The sequence below is a fragment of the Oryctolagus cuniculus genome, chromosome 2 (assembly GCF_051225735.1).
Source record: "Oryctolagus cuniculus isolate XC-2025 breed Fujian yellow rabbit chromosome 2, ASM5122573v1, whole genome shotgun sequence".
In the NCBI taxonomy this organism is placed as follows: Eukaryota; Metazoa; Chordata; class Mammalia; order Lagomorpha; family Leporidae; genus Oryctolagus; species Oryctolagus cuniculus.
This window is the reverse complement of record NC_142868.1, coordinates 32,404,376-32,428,344: the sequence shown is the minus strand read 5'-3', so window position 1 is coordinate 32,428,344 and position 23,969 is coordinate 32,404,376. Positions and strand designations below refer to the sequence as shown.

General features: G+C 48.3%; 1 protein-coding gene across 18 annotated transcripts in view; it reads right to left on the bottom strand.

Annotated features, from left to right (window-relative positions):
• The window catches only part of LOC149127717 (uncharacterized), a 203,802-nt gene that overhangs the window by 117,730 nt on the left and 62,103 nt on the right, over positions 1–23,969 (bottom strand). For 11 of the 18 annotated variants that reach the window (XR_016228787.1, XR_016228784.1, XR_016228781.1 and 8 more), the window contains one exon: positions 3,684–4,080. The exons of 1 other annotated variant lie outside the window; for it this stretch is intronic. Coding sequence is in view for 6 of the 17 variants with exons in the window: in XM_089325258.1 (XP_089181384.1) it covers positions 3,719–4,080; positions 9,347–9,425 (441 nt within the window). In the remaining 11 variants the exon portion in view is untranslated. Of the gene's footprint in view, positions 1–3,683; positions 4,081–9,346; positions 9,426–23,969 lie in introns of those variants that run through there. 6 more of the 18 variants (XM_089325258.1, XM_089325280.1, XM_089325272.1 and 3 more) reach the window with 1 other exon arrangement.

Sequence of the window (23,969 nt, the reverse complement as noted above, 5' to 3'; positions counted from 1 at the left end):
TTTTGCCCCTTCAGGCCAGGGTGGCACCTGCTCCCCAGTGTTCCTAACCCCAGGTTCCTATTCCATCCCAGGTCAGCTTGTCCTGACTCTGCCCACACCTTGGTCAATCATCCCTTTAAAAAAAAGGAAAAAAAAAAACAACAAAACTTCCCAATGACTCCATTAGTATATACTCCCTTTTCCCGCTAGGACTGTGACAAAGGCACTGCTTTACATGCGTGAGGGGACTGTGAAACATGTCTCACATTGCAAAATAAGGGAAAGATTTTAACATCTAGCTAATAGGCCATTGTATCAGGATCCTCCCTGATATGCAAAACAGAGCAGACTTTGCCAGAACTCTACTCAGATCCCAGCGATGGCTCAGCCTGATGTCACCGGTCCATTATTTCCTGTCCTGACCCACCATGCGTTATGATCTCACAGCCTCCCAAAGGGCTTTGACAGGGCCAGGCGCACAGAGCCCCACCATAGCCTTGGCCGTGGACAATGACTTCAGCTCCTTTCAGGATATTCAGAATTCTGAGCGCGATCCCTGGTTGAGAAACTGACTTTGAAAAGGCAGTTTTGATGCCAAATGCCAGTCGAAAGGAAGGCAAGTGCAGCAGGTTCTCGTTCATAATCAGGACACCCTCTCCCGTGCTTCCCTGCCAGGATTTTTGGAGACCAATGAAAAAGCAAGTTCAATTGCTAGGGCCCCTGTCCCTGGCTGGGTACGAAGCCCAAGACATCACTGGAAATGAGGCAGCGACTCAGCCCAAGCCACAGCCCAGCTCAGTTAGCAGCGAGAAACAGCGCCACTCTACAACGAGCCAGAGACTAGGGCGGGGCGGGGCGGGGCTGGGGGCGGGGGGGACAGAAGAGCTTCGTTGTTTGTTTCCCGTGGCTGTGCCCTGTGGACCTGTGGGAATTAGGGGACAGGGTGGGGCTCTCTGGACTGAAAATGATAGGAAAGGCACTGCCCTAATTACTAGATTTTACTGGGATGATACTTGAGGTGTGGCAATCCATCTGTCAAAGTTCATTAACCAGACCTCATAAATGGCAGGCTAGGGCCCTACAGGGGGCTGTTACAGACTGTCCCGGGGCCTTGAAGTGGATGCCAAGGTCTACAAGAGCCATCCTCAACCTAGAGATGTGCTCGGCATTTTTCTCGATGACAGGGGTTTTGGAGAGGCGATGCTGTTGAATGCACGGCCCTCTTCGGTGCTCATGTCCAGTGAGCCCTGAGCACAGGGTCCCACGCATGTGAGCGTGACCCCAGATGACTGCCCTGGCTGGCTGTAAGGCATGACGGCTGCTTCAGCTGGGGAAGGGTGGGCAAGCGTGGCTGCTAGGAGTAGGGAAGTCCCGGAGAGCTTCCTTGAGGAGGTGGCCTCTCAGCCATGATCCCAGGTGGCGGCAGTATAACTGAACCAAAAGCCAGCCAAGGAGCACAGTCCTGCTTCCAGTACTGCTCACCGGGTCAGTGCTCCTCAAACTTGAGTAAGTATCCAAATAACTTAGGGATTTTTTAAAATGCTGGCTCTGATTTAGTTGGTCTTAGGGACCAGAGAGTCTAAAAAGCTTCCTGGGGTTTGCTTGTGGTGTAGCCCCTTGGGCAGCTGCATCCCACAGTAGAGAGCTGCTTCGAACCCGTTACTCTGCTTCTGATCCGGCTTCTGCGGATGCATCCTGGGAGGGAGCAGATGATGGCGCATGTGCTTGGTCCCCTGCTCCCCTGGGGAGACCTGGCTGCAGTTCTGAACCCCTGGCTTTGTCCTAGCCTAGTCCCAGGTGTTGTGGGCATTTGGGGGGTAAATGAGCTGATGGAAGATCTCTGGCTTTCTGCCGTCTGTCTGTCTGTGCCTTTCAAGTTGATGAAAACAAACAAGCCCACACTTAAAACAACAAAAACTTCCAGGTAATGCTGTGAGTCCAAGGGTTACTCTCTGAATGCTCAGCTTCCTCTGTGCCTCAGTTTTCCTGCCTGGAAAATGGGCCTGCAAGGATGGGAGAAACATGAACATGGATTTACCTGTGGCATAGTTTGGCCAAGTCACATTTCTGATCAAATAATTCCTGCATTATTAATGTGCTGAGGAGGGGAGGAGCCTACAGAGACTCATCAAATTGCTTCTGTTCATATTTTGTCCATTTTTTTCTTGACCTAAAGATTTTTAAAAACTTTTTTCTACTGAGATTTTGTACTATTATTCTCCAGATAACAGCTCCTGAAACTGAATATATTATGCAAAAGAACTGAATCACTTATAATACTAAAGTTCTTCAGCTAAATCAAAAAGCTACTGATTTCTTGTAAATTTGATTTACTAATGCATGTTCTAATCCCCGGGTGAAGGCAGGGACTTATATCCTGATTTTAAAACTGAGGGACACCGTTTATCATAGAGTTTTCTTGCGCTCATCAGCTTTCAGGTTAACCAAACAGCATAAAGTTCCTCTCAAAATTGCAAAATGTCTGCTTGCAATCCGATGTTACCTGCGGGGGCTTTGTGAGGAAGCGCGGACGCCCAGGGGACCCTGGGAGTGGGGTTTCTGCAGCAGCTCGGCACGGGATGCCAAGGAATTCTTGCGGCCCAGGCAAGCAAACATGCAGGCTGGGCTCCCCTCACACAGGGCAGCGATAACGGAGCGTCAGCCCACCTCGGGCTAAGCAGGCTTAGTCATTTTTAAAGGGAATCATATATTCCATTGATTGACTCACCAGAACTATTCTCTTGGAGAACACCTTGTTAATGCCATTCTTTTCTTACTCTTAGAACGTTGGGATCCTTCCTGAAAACTTCCAGTTCCTACGTTCTGGATGACTGCTCCTTCCATCTGACGATTACTCTGAATCATTTCTTAATGATTTTGTTGTATGAGAGCAAGGACAGGCTCTGTGTGCGTCATTGAGAAAACACTGTCCTTCTCTTTTAGTTGAGCATCTACTATGTGCCGAGAGCCTCAGCTGATCAGCCTTGACCACACAGTGCTGCGTACACTTCAGGTATGTGCTGCGCCTACTTCAGGTATGTGCTGCGCCTGGTGGTGTGGCACAGCGAGTCCAAGTCGCCACTTGTGACGCTGGCACCTTCTATCAGAGTGCCGGTTTGAGTCCAGCCGCTCCACTTCTGATCTAGCTTCTCACAAATGTGCCTTTCTTCTCCCGATGAAAAGTTCTCCCATCTTTCACCCATTCTGAGGGGTTCTTGGTTTTCTTAAAATTGGGTTACAAGAGTTCTTTTAAGATATGTGATTTGGAAATATTTTGTGTAGCATCAAAGAAACCTGCCTAGCCATGCCTTCTAGCTTTTATAGCTTTCGGTTTTACACTTGGGTCTATAATCAAATGTGTGCTACCAAACACTGCCTTGCAGTCTGTGCCATTTTCTCATGTCTATCATGTCTTTTGAAGAGGAGAATTTTTAATTCTGATGAAATAAAATCAATCACCTTTTGTGGTTCATGTGAATTTTCTTACTTTTATATTTAAATATATCATCCCTCCCTCCCTGCACACAGACAGACCTGAGCGGCACACAGAGGCTGGGAAAGGCAGTGTCTGGGAAGCCCAGCTTCGTGAGGGCCCTGCATGTGGGGACTTCAGGACACGCATCAGAAACACGAGAGTAGCAGATGAACAAACTTCATGCATACAATCAGAAAATGGTTAAATGGCAGGCTTGTGGGGAAGGGAATCACTTTTTAAAACATTTTTATTTATTTATTTTGTTTACTTGCAAGGCAGAGTGGGGAGAGAGAGGGAGGGAATCTCTCCTCCCCACTGGTTCATTCTCCAAATGTCCACTCCTGCCTGGAATGGGCCAGGCTGAAGCCAGAGGCTGGGAACTCCATCCAGGTCTCCCGTGTGGGTGCAGGGGCCCAACTCCAGGGTGCACACCAGCCGGAAGCTGGAGTCGAGAGCAAAGCGAGGCGCTCCACTGTGGGATAGGGGTGTCCTAAGCAGCTCATTAGCTGCTGGGCCAAACGCCTGTTCCAAGAGAACCCTGAAACGCCCACACTTCACACCTCCAGGTGGGACGAATGTGCACAGTTCCTCTTGAGTTTCGAGTTTTACGCACCCTGGGGATTGCTCTGCGGAAAAAGAAGTGAACATGAATAAACTCATTATCACTTGGCTTCCAAGGGCATATTTCACCACTTCCAGTCCAAAAATGTGACCATGGAGTTGACTGAAGCACCCTTCAGTGTCACTGATTGCCCAAGGAAAAGCAGTGTTTGAGCAAGGATCTTCTTTCACAGTTTAAGACAGAGCAGAGCCACCTGAGAAGTGTTTTACGACTTGCAAGGAGCCTAAGATCTTGGTCTGATCTCCATTTTACATAGTGTTTCATATGAGTTAAGGGCCTAGACATACATCTATAAATCTGTATGTCGAGAGATATATATGTAAAAATACTTGGAATCAATAATGAACTGGCCAGAAAGGAAACAAAACAAAACAGCCTTTATCCTTATGATACCACTCAAGAAGGGAAACCTAAGCCCAAACACAAATGTTCACAGCCCTCATGTTTCAGGAATCGCAATGTCCCCTTCTCTACCCAACTCTGGCTTGGATGTGGGATTGGCAAAAACATGAGGGCTTTGCAAGGAAATGAACTTCCAAATTCTCTTCCATTCCCCATGTGTGAACACAAGCCACCTCGGGACCCTTGGGGAAACAAAGAAATCGACACCCTGCAGCAAAAGGAAGCAAGTGGTGCTGCGAGCCCGGGCTCACAGCTCTGAACAAGCACCTTGTAGTTTTATTGCACTGTCTTCTTTCCCAGCACCAGGAACACAGAGTGGGGGGCAGAGGAAGAGAGAGACCCGTTAGCGCTTCACGAAAGCCATCACGTGCCATGGTTGGCTTCCTGCTTCTCCAGCAGGTTTCTGGAAATGCTGCGCTGTGTGGGTGTTCACATTGCTTCCGCGTGTCCAGCACAATGACATTTTTGGACAAAAGATAAGCCAAAGAGTTAGAGTGAGGAGAGGGCCAGGGCCTTACGGCCCCTTCAATGACAGGATTTTAAGCATTTCTGTAGGGTGAGGGTATGGACTTCCATTGCTCTCCCACTGCCACTGGGCACATTAATTATCCTCTTGAAAACACTTTGTGCTTGCTCCTGGCTGAATCTTCAGTCCACCAAGGGCGGAAAGCTCCATTGTACAGCACAGGAAAGTTTTGGATACAACAGAAAAGCATTAAAATTTGCTGACTGATATTCCTAGACGTAGACACCAAAGGCTCAAATAGCTCTTAGAAGATTACGTAAATGACTGAAATATTCTCAGACAACTCCTAAAAAGATAATATGAAAGGGCCAGTGTGGTGGCATAGAGGTAAAGCCACTGCCTGTAGTGCCGGCACCCCATATGGGCGCCAGTTCCTGTCTGGGCTGCTCCACTCCTGATCCAGCTCTCTGGTATGGCCTGGGAAAGCAGTAGAAGATGGGCCAAGTCCTTGGGACCCTCCACCCGCATGGGAGAGCCAGAAGAAGCTCCTGGCTCCTGGCTTTGGATTGGCACAGCCCTGGCCATTGTGGCCAACTGGGGAGTGAACCAGCAGATGGAAGACCTCTCTCTCTCTTTGCCTCTCCTTCTCTCTCTGTGTTAACTCTGCCTTTCAAATAAATAAATAAATCTTTTTTTTAAAAAAAAGATAATGTGAAATATTTGGATTCCTTAGGATTTTTAAAAATGTACATTTAAAAAATGTCAGTGTATCTTGTATGTTATTTTGCATTACTGAATTTTCTTCTTGTATATTATTATATTTACTTTTCCTCCATAACTCCAAACAAATATCAATTTGAGCTTTTATGTTTCCATCCATCCTTAAAACCATTGAAGAAGACTTCATTAATTCTGGTGTATTCATATTGTAGAGAGAGAAGAAGAGGCCTGGAGACTGGTGTATACACAGTATGTGTGTGTGGGGGGGGAGTGTTAGCAACTATTATTGAAGACATCACAGGTAGATTGAATTCTAGTTCACCCTTCACTATCTCCCTATAATGCAATTATACATCCACTCTGCCAAGTGGCTTTGCTGTAGTTGCTGAGGCCACAGTGAGATACTTGACGGCAGCCATGAACTTCAACACCCAAACTGGAGTAGAACCATGTAATCCACCATGGACTTGAGAAAAATGAATGCTGCAGGTTCTCAGTCACTACGATTATGGTCTTGTTTGTTACACACTATTATCTCAGCAAGAGCTGACTAGCACATACCCTTCAAAGAAAAGGACGTGGCCATAGTACCTGATCTATGCAAGCCATGGAGGAAGGATCCTTTTTGCTTCTCAAGAGTAGGCATTTAATCATATGACAAAGTCTTCATGTGCCAAACATGATTACAGGGATTCAAAATTAATACTTTGGGAGAACAAGGGCCAAATGAAACCAAAAGATTATGTTCTTCCCCTAGCAAATGAATATCCAAACCCCTCTCCTCCATCTCACTCTCCCACCTCCATATCTATCACATGGGGGTATCCAGCCCTCCCAGACCCCCAAGGGCCACCTGTTACTCCTCCTAGGTTCAGCGATTTCCAACCAAGGGTGCAATCCCTAAGTCTCCTGCATCTTTTCAAGTATCTACAGCTGGTTGCAATAGAGACTTACCTTGTACAACTGTAGGGCACCTGGGTGCCACGTGCCAAGGTCTGCTCTGCCTGCATCACAGGTCCCGGCCTCCCTGTCACCTGCTCCCAGCCCCAGCATCACTGAAATTTCTCACCGGGTTAGCTCTAAGAGCCCAAGGACATCTCTTAATGGTAAACCTGCTTTATTTAGCTCAGGTCCCTCAGGGAGCTGAGGGAAGAGACACAGCATGGAAATGGGGCCGAATGCTGCTGTTCCATGAGGCAGTCCTTGTTGCATGGCACACTCTGATCCGAGTGTCCTGTGTGTGTCACCTACCGTGTCCGCCCACAACCCCTGCAATAGTAGCACAGCTAACCTCCTTTCATCCAGGGGGAACTGTGCTCTGTGGTCCTCAAACTTCCTACTACCTGTCAGCCCAACATGCAACTGTTAACGATCACAGAAAGATTGCTAAGATAGGAAACAAAGGAAAGGAAGGGGTGGGAAAGGGAGAAAAGCTGTAAGAAAGGAGGGACTGTAAGGCAGAACCAAACAAGGTGGCCCTTAAGGCAGGTGTTGCGCACTTAAACCACACAGCAAAGAGGCCCAGGGAGTGGATCAGAGGAGAAAGAGGCAAAGGGCTGGGTGCTGGGGGCTGTAGGAATCCCTGCCACCCCTGTCCATATAAGTGCTCACACTCACACCCTCACTGGTACACTCACACACACACTCACGCTCACCCACATACACATGCACAGCCTCACTCACACACATGCCCAGGACCACTGACCTGACGGGCTACATCCTTCACACCCACCGCCCTCGCTGGCTTCACCTGCGTGTTTGTTCAGTTGAGCGGCCTGATTTAAAGGGACTCCAAGACAGGCAGAAGGGGAAGTGGAACAGGGAACAGTCTTCACATGAGACTTGACTGATGAGAAAGGAGCCAAGATTCACTGCTTGAAAGGAGACCACAGCCTGGGAGGGGGCCTCCTTTTACTTCTCTTCCCTCACTGCTGTTGAACCCTGCCCGCCCTCCCTCCCCAACAGGGGGTGGTGGCCCCCCAGAATGCCCCAGGCTTTTCCTGCCTCGTTGACTTTGTTTTGAGAAAGTATTTTTTTAAGATAGTATCTACAGGCACCTCAGAGCACAAGCACAAGTCATTGTTTAACACAAAAAAAGTCTCTGATGGCAGAGAGGGTAGTGCTCTACCGGGTCTCCATGCCCTTGGGTGCTCAGCCTGTGCTAGCCCCAAGGGCCACAACCTGGGTGAGGACAGAAGGGCAGAAAGCGATCAACCCCAGCTCTGTCACTGGAAAGCCAGCCCAGCTCAGGCCACTCACCCTTTCAGAGTCCTCAGTTGTATGAGTGACATCTGTCCTGCCCTCCCCTAGGGGGACAGATGAAAGTGCTTTCCACAAATACCAGGGCATGGCGGGTACCCAAAAAGCTTTTGATGACTGATTGACTGCCTGAGTGATTGAAAATGCCGTGGTAGGACAATGCCTTTAATATACTTATCCCTGGAAGCTAAGGGATGATGGTGATAGTGGCAAAGCCAGTGCTGCAAACATCAAACTAGTGAAGTGCTGTGCTCTGACCAGTTTTCTTCTGCTGCCCTTCCAGTGGAGTCTCTAATTAAGGACTTGTAAGGGAGATAAAAAGTCATTATGTCTCACCTTGGAAGCCCTACATTACTTGAGGGTTTTAGTGCAAGGCCCTGGGGAATATGTGTCTGCTTTGGATTTGGTAAATCCACTAGATGTCCTAGACTTTTCTGCCCACGGTCACCAAGATGCAGATGTTCTGAGCCTGTCAGGGGTCCTCTTGGCAACACTGGTGGGCACACAGCATTTATCCCACATCTCAGAAGGAGCAGACCTGCCACTCCCTGGGGAAGGCGACACAGACACTTGATTAAAACGAGGGCAGGGCTCTTCCTGTAAGCGGCCTTAGGTGACCTGAGAAAATGGTTCGCTACTCACTGGACCCAGAAAACCCCACAAAATCATGCAAATCAAGAGGCTCGAATCTTCGCGTTCACTTTAAGAACACTCGAGAAACTGCCCAGGCCATCAAGGGTATGCATATCCGAAAAGCCACCAAATACCTGAAAGACGTCACGTTAAAGAAGCAGTGTGTGCCATTCCGTCGGTACAATGGCGGAGTTGGTAGATGTGCCCAGGCCAAGCAGTGGGGTTGGACCCAGGGTCGTTGGCCCAAAAAAAGTGCCGAGTTTCTGCTGCACATGCTTAAAAATGCAGAGAGTAATGCTGAGCTGAAGGGTTTGGATGTAGATTCTCTGGTCATTGAGCACATCCAGGTGAACAAGGCCCCCAAGATGCGCCGCCGGACCTACAGAGCCCACGGCCGGATCAACCCGTACATGAGCTCCCCGTGCCACATCGAGATGATCCTCACTGAGAAGGAACAGATAGTTCCTAAGCCAGAAGAGGAGGTGGCACAAAAGAAAAAGATATCCCAGAAGAAACTAAAGAAGCAAAAACTTATGGCTCGGGAATAAACTCAGTATAAAATAAATACGAATTAAAAGAAAAGAAAAAAAAAAAAATACCGAGGGCAGGGAGGGGAAGGGGAAGGAAGTGGGGCCAAGGGCAAGGAAGAGGAGGAGCCCTCGTGGCCATGTTTGACTTATGTCTTAAAGAGGTCAAGTGAGTGCTGTGTGAACAGTGGCCTTTGTTTTGGGCCTGTATTAGAAAATAAAACAGACTAGGTAATTCACGAAGAAAAGGATGTATTTCTTACCATCTGGAGGCCACAAGTCCAAGATGAAGGGGCCTGCCTCTGCTGAGAGCCTTCTCATCCACCGTGACATCATGGAAGACTTGCAAGAGAGTGCAAGAGAATGCCTGGCTCGCTTTTCTAACAAGCCCACTCCCCACGATGACTGTGACCCATTAGTGAGGACAGGGCCGCTGAGGCCTAATCAACCCTTATTAGGCTCCACCTCCCAGCACTGCTGATTGGGGATTAAGTTCTCAATACATGAACCTCAGGGTACCCACTGAAACCACACCAAGAATAGTTTCAGGAGTGAAGCTGGGCCAGGGTGGGGGAGCGGAAGTAGAGAGACAAGGTAGGAAGCTGTAGGGAGAAACGGTACAGGCATGGTCCAAAGTCAGCAGTGAAGAAGTGAGAAAGGCTTGGCTTTGTTCCACATCTTAAAGACCTCTACGGGGCACGTGCAGCTCTCAGGAAGCTTCCAGTGCTTTCCCTTTAGGAGCAGGAACAAGGTCCAAATCCCCACTTTTATAATGTAGTCAGCACTGTACTGGACTACACTAACCCAAGTAATAAGGCCAGAAAAGAAAATTCATCTGGATTGAAAAGGAAGAAGTAAAATTTTCTTTATTTGCAGTTAACATGATATTTATAAACACTCTTTTTTAAAAAAGATGTATTTATTTGAAAGGCAAATAATATTTGAAATAATATTTGTGAATAATATTTGAGAGGCCAAGGTAGAGAGAGAGAGAGATCTTCCATCTGAGGGTTCACTACTCAGACGGCCACAACGGCCGGAGCTGTGCTGATCCAAAGGCAGGAGCCAGGAGACTCCTCTAGGTCTCCCACATGGGTGCAGGGGCCCAAGGACTTGAGCCATCTTTTACTGCTTTCCTAGGCCATAGCAGAGAGCTGGATCAGAGTGGAGCAGCTGGGGCTGGAACCGGCACCCATATGGGATGTCCAGCACTGCAGCCAGTGGCATTACCTGCTACACCACACGCCAGACCCTATAAACACTCTTAAGGAATTGATTTTTCAAAAATTACTAGAATAAGTGAATTTATAGGTAGAAAGTCAATCTAAAAACAATGGGGTTTCTATAAGTGGGAAAAATGCAATGGACAGTTGAAGTGAAATAATCTACTTAGGATAGCATTAAAATATTTATAGATATTTTAACAAAATGTGCAAGACTGGTCTAGTGAGAGCTACAACCCTTCATTGAAAAAAATCAAGGAGAAATTACACAAATGAAGGGATATGCCATGCTCATGAACTGGGAGACTCATAGTGTAAAGTGGTTGGTTCCCCCCAAATTGATCTGTAGATTCAACAACATGCCAATCAATTCCTAGAATTTTCTTTCAGTAGGAATTGACAAGATAATGCTAAAATGTATATACAAATGCAAAACAATCTGGGATTGTTTAGATGTGGCTTATCCCTCAAAAGTGTATCTGTTAGGAGCTTCCTCAGTGTGGTGGTGGCCCCTTAAAGAGGTGGAGCCCAGAGGAAGGTAATTAGGTCACAGGGCTCCACCCACACGTGTGTATTAATGCCATCTTGAGGGGATGGGTCAGGTCTGGCAGGAGGGGATGAGTTCCCAGCTCAGCATGGGATCTCTTCCTCACACACGCTCCCTCCAGGATGTCCTCCACTGCATCGTGCTGTCGCCGGAAGTTCTCAGCAGAGCCAAGCAGGTGAACTAAACAAACCCTTTCTCTGCTAAGTATCTAGCCTTGGGTATTTTGTTATAGTAACACAAAACAGACTAAGACAGTAGTCAAGACAATTTTCAAAAAGAAGATCAAAGTCAGAGACTTACACTACAAATTTCAAGACCTACAATAAAGCTTCAGGAATAAGGACAGCCCAGGGGCCAGCACCGTGGCACAGTGGGTTAATGCCCTGGCCTGAATTGCCGGCATACCACATGGGTGCCGGTTCAGATCCCGGCTGCTCCTCTTCCCATCCAGTTCTCCGCTATGGCCTGGGAAAGCAGTAGAAGATGGCCCAAGTCCTTGAGTCCCTGCACCTGCGTGGGTGACCTGGAAGAAGCTCCTGGCTCCTGGCTTCAGATTGGCGCAGCTCCGGCCAATGCAGCCAATTGGGGAGTGAACCATTGGATGGAAGACCTCTCTCTCTGCCTCTCCTCTCCCTGTGTAACTCTGACTTTCAAATAAATAAATGGATCTTTGAAAAAAAAAAAAAAAAAAAAGGACAGCCTGATACTGAAATAAAAACAGGTGTGTGGACCAACACAAGCAGAATGGGCTGCCCATAAACAGACCTAATTTGATACAGCCAAGTGATCTTTTTCTTATTTTGAAATTCAGACTTACAGAGAGAAGGAGAGAGATCTTCCATCTGCTGATATACTCCCCAGATGGCTGCAATGGTCAGGGCTGGTCCAGGCCAAAGTCAGGAGCCAGAAGCTTCTTCCAGATCTCCCATGTGGGTGCAGGGGTCCAAGGACTTGACCCATCTTCCACTTTTTTCCCAGGTCATTAGCAGGAGACTGGATGGGAAGTGAAGCAGCTGGGACTCCAACCAGCACCCATATTGATGCCAGAACTGCAAGTGATGGCCTTACCTGCCATATCACAACGCTGGCCCTGCCAAGTGATTTTTTTCTTTAATTTATTTTATTGATTTGAAAGACAGAGTTACAGAGAGAGAGAGAGAGAGAGAGAGAGAGAGGTCTTCCATCCACTGGTTCACTCCCCAATTCGCCCCAAAGGCCAGAGCTGCGCCGATCTGAAGCCAGGAGCTTCTTCTGGGTCTCTCATGTGGGTGCAGGGGCCCAAGGATTTAGGCCATCTTTTATTGCTTTCCCAGGCCATAGCAGAGAGCTGGATTAGAAGAGGAGCAGCCGGGACTAGAAGCGGCGCCCATATGGGATGCCGGTGCTTAAGACCAGGGCTTTAACCCGCTGCGCCACAGCGCTAGCCCCACCAAGTGATTTTTAACAACCAATATTTTTGTATAGGTGGAAAGGATAGTTATTTAAACATTCAGTGCAGGAAGAGCTGGTTAGCCATATGTAAAACAGCCCTGGTCTGTATTCCTATACTCAAATTAACTGTAATTGCTAGAAGATGCTAAAAATGTAAAACTTCTAGGAGAAAATCCTAGAGCACAAAAAGCAAGAACCATGGAAGAACAAGTTGATAAGTTGGACTTCATCAAATTAAAAAGCTTCTCCTTGAAATACATCATTAATGAAGAGGCGAGTCTGGGGCATGGAGAAAATTTTGCAATAAAGATTTCTGAGGAGGGATCTGAATCTAGAACACATAAAGGACTCCAAAACTAAACCGCAGTCAAGTGGGGCCGGAGTGGGGGCACAGCGAGTTACAGCACCACCCGCAATGCCAGCAGGACATTTCTGAGTGCCGGTTTCAGTCCTGGCTGCTCCACTTCTGATCCAGCTCCCTGCTAATGCACTTAGGAAGGCAGCTGAAGATGGCCCAAGTGCTTGAGCCTCTGCCACCCTTGTGGGAGACCTGGATGGGGTTCGAGGCTCCTGGCTTTGGCCTGGCTAGCTCCAGCCGTTGTGGCCATTTGGGGAGTGAATCAGCAAATGGAAGGTCAATCTCTTTCTCTATGTCTCTCTCCCCTGTCACTCTGCCTTTCAAATAAAAAAATGAATCTTTTTAAAAGAAAGTTCTGTATAAAAATAATTATTTTAAAAATACATACATTATAATAAAAATGGTCAAAAGATTTGACACTTTTCCAAAGGCAGATATATGAAAGAGCCATGCCTTTTTCAATCCTACGAAGAAGTACGTGGTCCTACCCACGTACACACTCTCCTTTCCTTGGTCACTAAACCTTCACTTGGCCTTCATGCACAATTTCAATGCCCTTCTTAAGCCATTATGTACCCCCGCGAGGTTCTTCTGCTCCTCTGGGTTGCATATGACTTTGTAGGAGCCTTGATTGTAGAACCTGACTCAGGGCCACTGCCTGCAGTGTCAGCATGCCATATAGGCGCCAGTTGGAGTCCCAGCTGCTCCACTTCCGATCCAGCTCTCTGCTATGGCCTGGGAAAGCAGTTGAAGACAGCCCAAGTCTTAGGGCCCCTGCACCCACATGGGAGACCTGGAAGAAGCTCCTGGCTCCTGGCTTCAGATCAGCTCAGCTCCAGCCATTGCAGCCATCTGGGGAGTGAACCAGCGGATGGAAGACCTCTCTCTCTCTCTCTCTCTCTCTCTCTCTGCCTCTGCCTCTCTGTAGCTCTTTCAAATAAAATAAATAAATTTTTAAAAACTATAAGAACCTGTCTCATGATGATCCCTTTCTGAATGTCTTCTCCACCTGAACACCAACTCCTTACAAGAAAATACTATGTCTTCCTCATCTTGTTATCTCCACCTCCTAGCACGAGGCCTGCATGGAACAGGTGCTAAATAAATGTTCATAAATAGAGGGCGGAAAGACATTTCTCCCTTATTTCCTGGAATGTAAATTACATCCTGGTCCTGTAATTGCTCTTAAATGAGGCCCACTGGGGGCTAGAGAATCCTAGCTCCAAGAACTCACAGCAGTTTTAGAACTCGGGGGAGTTGGGCTGTTTCCCCGCTGTGTTCTGCAAACCCCAGGAGGTTTCTCAGCAGCCACCTGCAGAGGCGGAGCCTCGGCAATCTCATTTTGGAGATTACACAGCAGCAGTGCACAGTTTCTCATGGTCAGGTTCTCTGAAAATTACATTTCAAAGTCCGGTTTTGTTAGAAATGTAGATCTTGCCAAGTTATTGCTTTCCTATATGATACCAGAGTGGGTGCCTGGCGTATGTGACCAATGATGCTGAGGTTCTTTCTCAATCCAAGCACAATTAACTAGGTACATCCCAGCTCCATTCCCTGGCCCCAAACTGATCCGGGTGTCATAAGTAGTGCAGAAGCCAAACGACCTTCCTCCATGACCTGCAGAAGTCCCAGACTCCTCGGGGTTGCCACCGAGAAGCATGGTGGCTGGCTCTGTGCTCCTACACAGCTCCCTCAGTGACTACTCCAACTCCCTTTAAGCACTTCACAGGTCTGTCTCTGTCCCACCTCACTGATTCCAGGATAATTGCATTGAGCTAAAATTCTGCACTAGAGGTAAGAAAAAACTCTGAGTTGAGAAAAAGAATTCACAGGTCTGGCCTTGTGGCACAGTGGGTAAAGCCACTGCTGGCAATGCCAGCATCCCACATCAAAGTGCCAGTCCAGGTTCCTGGCTAACCTGCTTCCCATCCAGTTCCCTGCTACTGCACCTGAGAAGGCAGCAGAAGATGGCCCAGGTACTTGGGTCCCTGCCACTCATGTGGGAGACCCAGATGGAGTTCTTGGCTCCCAGTTGCAGCCTGGCTCAGCCATTTAAGAAATGAACTGGTGGATGGTAAGTAGATCTCTTTCTCTCTCTACCTCTCCTTCTGATATTCTGCCTTTCAAATAAATGAACAACTAAATAAATATCTTTTTAAAAAAGAATTTGCTTTCATCCCATGAAATAATATGTCTATGTTAAATTATTCTTTATACTAGCTTTTACAGTTGATCACTTCTAATGCTTTCAGATATATTTTCACCTTCTGTGTGTGTGTGTGTAGCAAAAATGCAATCATAGTGTTACAGTCTGCTTTTTTCTCTTTAAACCATATGTTAAACATACTCCAATGTTATTAAAAATTCTTCCATAACTATGGCTTATATTCAGATAAACTTCTTTCAAAATCGCCTATCACTGAACAGAAAAGTTTGGAGCCAATGTAACAAACTCAACAATGAACATTCTTCTCCCCATAGCCTTAAGAATCACTCTGGGGCCGGCTCTGTGGTGTAGCAGATAAAGCCTCTGCCTTCAGTGCTGGCATCCCATATGGGCACTGGTTCCAGTCCTGGCTGCTCCTCTTCTGATCCAGCTCTCTGCTATGGCTTGGAAAACCAGTAGAAGATGGCCCAACTCTTTGGGTCACTGCACCCATGTGGGAGACCCCGAAGAAGCTCCTGGCTCTTGGCTTTGGATAGGCCAAGCTCCTGTCATTGCGGCCAATTGGGGAGTGAACCAGCGGATGGAAGACCTCTCTCTCTGCCTCTGCCTCTCTGTTACTCTGCCTTTCAAATGAATAATAAATAAATAAATAAATAAAAGAATCATCTTTATCATAGGTCCTTTCAGGCAAAATTATGAGTCAAAGGAAATGTCAAAAACCTGAAGTAACTCTTCAAAGCTGATTCTCTGAGGTATAGTCTCTTCTCCTGGGCTTTCTGAGAGTGTTCCATTAGCACATGCAATTCTTGGACTTGTCTCTGGGTGAGTTCGTGATTAATGAAATGATTTTGTTGTTAAACTCATGGTTGCCACGCAAACATGGCTGTGCTATAAATGAATCACCTGGCACAGAGCTTCTCTCCTGCCAGGAGCCTCCAGCAGGCTGGCACTTCCTGTGTGTGTCTCACTCTAACTTAGCCACCATCGCTCACGTCTTGTTCTTCCTGTTCTCCGCCTCCTATTGGATGTGCACGCTTTGAGTCATGCTGCCCCCAAAATCCCACTGGACCACAGCCTGTCTTTTTAGGCCAGGGGCGTTTTCCACTGGCAAGTCTTTGGTTGGTTTCTCTTTGCCAGAGTGTGTAAAACCTTGTCATTTGGTCACCTTGGCCAATTTCAACAAGGTGTTTGTAGCTTGTAGATCATTCCTAAAGATTAAATGGGCAACACCTAAGCTGACCTCCCCGGCCTCACCCCATGCTCCACCCTGCATCAGTTTCACCCCTGTTTCCTGACGCTTCTGTGCTTTCTAATTATCACCCACACAAGCACGAATCAACCGAAGAAGCTGGACTCTGCAGTCCAGGCTCCCTCACTGTGCTTAAGTGGGCACCACGCCTAGGAACTTGAGGATTTCCTCCAGACTCTCCAGGGAGCCCCAGGCTGGAAATCTTCCCTGGCCCGTTCCGTGCGCATACTCCACTTCTCTGGCTCACTCCGCACCCCAGCAGGGGTTGCCTCAATAGACGCCACAGCCGCTGGCATCCAGTGGAGTTCAGCCAACAGGGAGCACTGTTGGAGCTGCGAGGGAGATCCGTCTGAGGTCAAGGTCTCCATCATCAGCTTCCCCCCTCAGGATTGTTGCGGGATAGCTGAGTGCTTCCAGCAAAGGCCACTGCCTCTTTACACAGCCATGACGCCAGGGTGCCCTCCACGCAGCCTCTTCCTGTCCTTGTAGCCCTAAGGGTGCTAATAGTCCTGTTTTACTACCCTCAGGGGCCTGTCCCATCTCCTATGGCCTCCCTACTCCTTGCCCATCCTTATCAGTAATCTCTTCAGAAACTCTCCACAGTTTGCCCAGGATACAAGTGCTATCTGTCCTTACCTGGGATCCTGCTGGACATTCTAAAGAGTAGGCCCAGCCCTAGGACAAGGCTACCGTAGGGATGGCTGGACATGGCCCTGGCCCTGGCCCATCACCTGTGCCAGCAATAAGGCCAAATGCCTCCTGCACTGGGGCCTCCATCCTTCTCTCAGATCTGCCAACACTGGGCTCTTCGGGAGTTCCCACGTTGTGGAATGTTGAACTCTGAAGCTCTCTTGATAAGAGCTAGTTCAGGCGCCCCAGCACTTTCCACTTGCTCATCTCCCAGATACTACGGCCACCTCCTTGTGCCAGACACTGAGCAGAAGCAGCAGCGGAGCAAAGTGCGGCTCTGCGAGAACAGATGGGAACGTGAAACCAGTAACCACAACGCTCTGAAGAAGTGACTTCCCCAGGAAGAGGGCCTTTGGGTGTGTCTTTCCAACCCAGCGAAGGTGCCTGTCCCTTCTGGGGGTATCAAAACCACTCTCCAGGACACCCCAAAAGCACTTCCCTCCTGCGCCTACAAGAAAACAGGGAGGCCATGCAGCCTGCCATGAGGAGCATTCGCGATGGGAGAGCCTGTTTTCCTGCAGCCAAAGGTTCGCCTCAAGCACCCACACGCCCATCAGTCTGGGCACGGCCAAAGCAATGCCGTAACCTGCGTGCCCTCGGCCTCTGCCCCTCCTGAGCTCACACCTGACCTGCCCCACCTGTTAGGCAAGGTGTGTATGTCCCAAGAGACCCACAGTCTCCCCCGGGACTTCTCTGCCTCTTCCTGTATGGTCTCACTCCCAGCCCATTCCTTCCAGAGACGAAATCTTGGACTTGACCACCGCCACCATTAGACCTATGCAGGTGGAGCTCCTTCCAGGGCTTTGCCTCCCGTGGTTCGGGTGAGTCGGATCGAGCCCATCCTGCTTGCTTTTTGGACCCTCGGAAGGAGCCTTCCCTTGGCTCTGCTCCTTCAAGTCCAACTGCAGCCTGCATTCAGGACTCCTCCTTCCTCTCCACCCACTCCCCAGACTCGAGCTCTCTTCCTAGGCAATTCTTTCCTGACTTCCCTTCTTCAGAAGCCTGAAAGAGCGAGTCTTCTTCCTCTTCTTTCTGCTCTGCTCTGCTCTCCTCTGTGCCTTCTCTCATTTCCCTCACAACAGTTGTTTTTGCCTCTCTTCCTAAGAAGAGCTAAAAGAATGCCTTGCTTTGAAAAATAGTTATTTTCAGGGCTGGCGCTGTGGTGTGGCAGGTGAAGCTGCCGCCTGTAATGCCAGCATCCCATGTGGGTTCGAGTCCCAGCTGCTCCACTTCGAATTCTGCTCTCTGCTATGGCCTGGGAAAGCAATAGAAGATGGCCCAAGTGCTTGGGCCCCTGCACCCATGTGGGAGACCCAGAGGAAGTTTCTAGCTCCTGACTTCAAATGGGCACAACTCTGGTTGTTGCGGTCATCTGGGGAGTGAACCGACAGATAGAAGAGCCCTCTCCTTCTCTCTGCCTCTGCCTCTCTGTAGCTCTTCCTTTCAAATAAATAAATAAATCTTTTTTAAAAAGTTATTTTCCTGGGGATTTGTATAGGTTTCTACCATTTGAAATTTAGTCCATGTGTTTAATAATAATAATAGCTTCCCAGGACAGTTTTTTTTTTTTCCCACTGAACAATGTAAGAGACTTTTGCATGTATTAGCTAATTTAATGCTAACAAGAGCCCTTGAAAGAAGTACTCAGTTGGCCCAGTTCACAGGAGAGGAAATTGAGGCTGAGCAGAGTGCAATGACTTGCCCAAGGCAGAGTGGGGACTCTAAGGTAGGCCTGTGTGGTTCCAAATTCCAATGTTTTTGCCTTCACCACTAGTTGAAGGAATCCTGTTCTAATTCCTCTCAAGGGGAACAGGTGCAGGCGGCAGAAGTGGCCCTTCCCCCAGCTGCCCACTTTGTAAGTTTAGACTTTATAATGGGCTCCCTCAGTAGGGCACACCCATCCCTCCTTCACTGAGTGGTGGAAGCCTAGCCCGGCAAAACCTATTTGCCCTCCATCCCCTGCTGCTCCCGTGCTGGGTGTGGCAGTGGGTGGGGAGCTGCCTAAACCAGATCTTTATATCTGCTCACCCACAAGGGCCCCCGAGGCTGACTCTGGCTACAGAGACACACTCCTGACAGCCCCAGCACCAAGGACCGCAGCCAGTGCTCAGTTTCCACAAGCATGGCCACTTCCCACATGGTCTGCGCTTCTAAGAGGAGGGACTTCTGCCATGAAAACTAGATACAGATAGAGAAAGCCTATATACCAACTGAAATCAAGCCATTCACTCAACAAACATATATAGATCCTCAATAATGTACAGGGCAAGATGCAAGATCAGGGCCCTTTCTCCAAGGAATCCATACAGAAGGAATGAGACATTCTAAGGATCCTTGTGATAGACTGTGTTATCATTGAGCAAATATTCCACTCTCTGCTCCAATCACCCTCCTCCTCGACCCATGGCTTTAGGGTTTGACTGTAAACTACTTTGGCCCACACAACGTAAGAAGTAACAGCATCCCAATTCCAAAAGAAGCCTTGAAGAGGCATTGCAAATCTCTGCCAGTTCTCTTGAACCTCCCCCCACATGAGAACATCTTGCCGACAGGGTGTCCCTTCAGCCTAGGTCTCAGAAGGAGCAGACAGACAGAGGCAGCCCTGAGCCACAGCACCTAACCCACAAACACTGCCAAGCATATTAACAGAAAATACGTATCTGTCATTGGGACTTTGAGGTTGCTTGTTACATAGCATTATCCCAGCAAAAACTGATGAATCCAGTTCCAAACAGAGCTGTATTGTGAACCTTCCCTGTGATGTTTTTCTTATCCTTTGAATTGAATTCTTGTTCCTGATGGTGACCAGTTTCACTGACTGCCCCCCAAGTTACCCCCAGCTGGGCAGCGGCAGCTGTAAGAACAAAGCTTCAGGTCAGAAAAGTCACCTGCAGGCACCCCAGACCCATTACAGTCTTTCTTCAAAAATATTCTTTTTTTTTTTTTTTTTTGGACAGGCAGAGTGGACAGTGTGTGTGTGTGTGTGTGAGAGAGAGAGAGAGAGACAGAGAGACAGAGAGACAGAGAGAAAGGTCTTCCTTTACCATTGGTTCACCCTCCAGTGGCTGCTGCGGCCAGCGCACCGCACTGATCTGAAGCCAGGAGCCAGGTGCTTCTCCTGGTCTCCCATGCGGGTGGAAGGTCCAAGGACTTGGGCCATCCTCCACTGCACTCCCGGGCCACAGCAGAGAGCTGGCCTGGAAGAGGGGCAACCAGGACAGAACCGGCGCCCTGATTGGGACTAGAACCTGGTGTGCCGGCGCCGCAGGCGGAGGATTAGCCTATTGAGCCACGGCGCCAGCCTCAAAAATATTCTTAATCACTGCTACCCATATTTCATTTCCTATCGTGCATTAGCAATTTCTTTTGAATATTTATTTATTTAAAAGTCAGCTACAGAGAAGGAGAGGCAAAGGCAGAGAGACGGACTGATCTTCTATCTGCTGCTTCGCTCCCCAAATGGCCACAACTGTGAGGGTTGAGCCAGGCTGAAGCCAGGAGCCAGAGTTTCTTCTGGGTCTCCCACATGGGTGCAGGGGCCCAAGGACTTGGGCCATCTTCTGCTGCTTTCCCAGGAGCATTAGCAGAGAGCTGGATTGGAGTGGAGTGGCTGGGACTCGAACTGGCACCCATACGGGATGCTGGAAGTGCAGGTGGCAGCTTTACCCACTACGCCACAGTGCCGGCCCCTGTGCATTGTCAATTTCTCAAGTTCATGTTAGCCATATCAAAAACAAGCACTTGATGAAACACTCTGAAGGCTCTCAGTGAGTAGCATGTTTCTAACCCAAGACCATGACAAGTCAAGAAGACTTAGGAAACCTAGAACTATGGCTTTGTATTACTCTCCAGTCACTATCTGCAGCACTGTGGGTACTGATCATGTTTTTAAAAATTAATTAATTCATTTGAGAGGCAAAGAGGGAGAGCTCCTATTAACTGGTTCACTCCCCAAATGCCTACAACAGCCTGGATTGGGCCAGGCCAAAGCCAGGAGTCAGACACTCAATCCAGGTCTCCCACATGGATGGCAAGAACCTAATCCCGTGAGTTATCACCATGGTACCTCAGGGTCTGCATTCCCAGGCGTTCTTCTATGGGACATGGGTGTTTTCATTACAAGGCCAGATGCTCACCCCATTGTGTATTTTTAATTTCCTCAGTTCAACAAATACTTCCTGAGCATATCCTCTGGGTAAGGCACCTGCACTATAAAGGACAGCAAGGCCTGGTTGCTACCATCAGCCCACAAGGCTTCCAACAGCCTCACCCTACATTTCATGGAGAGGAGGAGGTGAGTCCTTGCATAACCACAGCGAAAGACATTCAATGTGAGGCATTGTGAGGTGCCAAGAACTGGCTGTGGCTGGGAAAAAAGGAGGACCACATCCACTTAGAGGGGCTAGAGAAAGAGAGTAATCTTAAAGAAAAGGACAAGGCACAGGGAGGGACTAAACCGAAGAGGAACTGTGGAGTAGTATCTTGGAGGGAGAGAAAGGGACGCCTGTGCTCAGCTCTCAGTGCCAGGCTGCCAGTGTTTTACCCAACCCTAAAAGAACAGAATCCTCCATGACATCTGTCCCATCCCTCTTGGAAAGCCCCTCTGCTGGACTCACAATCTGACGCAGTCTGAGAATGTAAAGCCACGAATAGAGCTAAGTTCCAGAAAACGAAGTCGAGGTAAAAGACGCAAATGAGAAGCGTGTATGACAGTAAGACAGCTTCCGCACCTATACCCACAAGCACCCTGACTCTCTGAGAAAAAGAGGAAAAGAACTCTTCAGTCATTGATGCCATGGCAGAACAACCTCACCAGTCCTGGCTGTGTAAAGTGTATTCAGTAGGGCAAAGGCTAAGCTTGAACTTGCTGCTGATGTCAACCGTGGGGTCTTGCTTTTCCAGGAAGTAGCATCCCTGTATGCTGCTTATGGTAGGGTGGGGCCCTGCATGCCACACCCTACCCCACCCCCACAGCTCTTCCCCAGGCTGCACCTGCTCTCTGGCCTCACCTGCCCCACCTAGTTACACCCATGATTCCAACTGTGGCCAGAAAACACATCACCATCAGGCAATTACAAAACAAAACAAAGAAATTCAAGTCTACCAGGTTCTGGCTTTAGTGCCTTCTGTGTGGGTCAAGTTTTTTGTTCCTCAAGCCCTAACAAAATCATCTGTTCACAGGTCGGATGTCACATGGGGCCATGTGCTGTACTGTGTCTTTCTGTGTCTGTGCCCCAGTGCCTAGTCCACTGGTGGCATACGTAGCTGCAGGGTTCCCATGTATTGAAATGCTTTCTCTTCATCCACACTTGACACAGCATCTCAGTTCATTGTTTCAACAGCCTCACCCTACAGGCTCAGCATAATTAGCTTCCCTTTACAAATGAGACTCACAACACAGAAAGGTCAAGTATTGGCTCCAAGATCACACAGCCAAGAAGTGGCAGAGCCCAGATCTCTCTGATCATAAGGCCCTTCTTATAGCACAAGATGGACGTGGGAGCCAGAGTTTTGGATTAGGAAAGACTTCTAGTACCTTCACCAGATTGTTTAGAGAAAAAGGTTATTTCCAAGGCTGATGCTTGGGAAATCCAGCTGGTGTATGGCAGGGACATATGGGACTTAGATTTCTTGTCTTACACACAGTTCTGTTTGAAGTGGAATGTAAATCTCTAGGCCTAGGTTACTGGCAATCTGCGGGGGTTTGTCTAATTCTTTCACCAAGGTCACACATCCAGGCCCAGTGAGAGCTGCCCTGGAAGTCAAGGGTAGGAACTGGAGAAGTGGTATAGACTTGCAGTGACCTCACCACGTGCAGGAGCACAGCTCACAGCAGCGCTGGCAGAAAGGACAGGGGCCAGCTCTGGGCTCAGACTCGGAGGGCTGGCCAGAAGTTTATGTGCATTCGAGAGCAAGAATGTTAATGTTGGTCTCTGAACGTTTATGTGGAGACCCAAAGAGTCACCTGTCTCAAGGAAATCCTGAAAGAAAAATGGACCTCAATCCCTGCCAGACGATGGCCACCATGGCTGCTTCTGGACCACACCCCCAGTCCACCATGCAGACACATCACGAGGCATGTCTGCAATAGCTTGGTTTATTGGCACGCTGACCCCAGGTCAGGAGCCAGAGATAAAGAGTATGACTCCAGGCTCTCACCTTGAGCTTGGGTAAGAACGGGCAGGGATCCGCCCTGCTGACACCAGTCTGGCCCATCTGGTTCATCAGGCTGAAATTATTTTTGTTTGTGGCCGCACCCAGTGCTCCACCCAAAGAAACAGCAGGCAGCAGCAGCAGCGTCGATTTGAAACCTGCCCAAAAGCACGGACTCAGAGCACAGGTGTCCACAGCCAGCCCTAAGAGCGCAAAACTATAGAAATCAGGTGGTCCCTGGGCAGACGTGATGGCCACCACCTAAATGCATTTCCTGCTCTACCCCCGTGAAGGCTAGTTGAGGAGCTAGCAGATGATTTAGGAATTAGACTGTTTATAAAGATAAGCACACAGCACTTTCTGGATCAGCCACAATAAATTAAGAAAACGTAGTTGAAATGCAACATTCTGAAGGCTTAAAATATATATCAGGCACTAGGTTAATAGCTGTGACTTTTTTGAAGAATTCAGACTTTAAATAAATTAGCCTTGTTAAATTAAAGGCTAGTGTTTTCTCAGACAAGCCTGATGGTTATTCAGGGTAAGCGCTCAGGTAATTAGGGAGGAAAGAGCAAGATGCCTATTAGCACAGGATTCTAGGTCCTCCTCTCTCTTCTAGTTCCCCCTTCCCGACAAGCAAATGATACCGGTTTTTTTTTAAGAACCCAAGATACATGTTACAACAATTAATTGAGCGAACACATCAGAAAGAAATTTGTGCTTGTGAGTTTTGCTGAGCCAAACTGTTTTCAATTAACATCATTTGTCTACTACACTGATTTGGAGATGGCTTGGAATACTTATCGTCTCCCTTAGGAATTGCTTCTTGGGTTTATTTCATTGGCAATCATGAATCCCAAATGGATTGAGTAGTACCATCCGTCAGCAAGAAAAACGGGGACCAGCAGAGTGACTCTGCTCTGGGAAACGTGTTCCCAATCTTGGAGTAACCACGCACAAAGGACACAGTTGTAGGGTATCCTAAGCTCTTCCTGGAAGGCATGCAGGTCACTTCAGAGGTGGAGGCAGATTATCTAGGCCTAGAACTGATGCTCAACTTGGATGCTA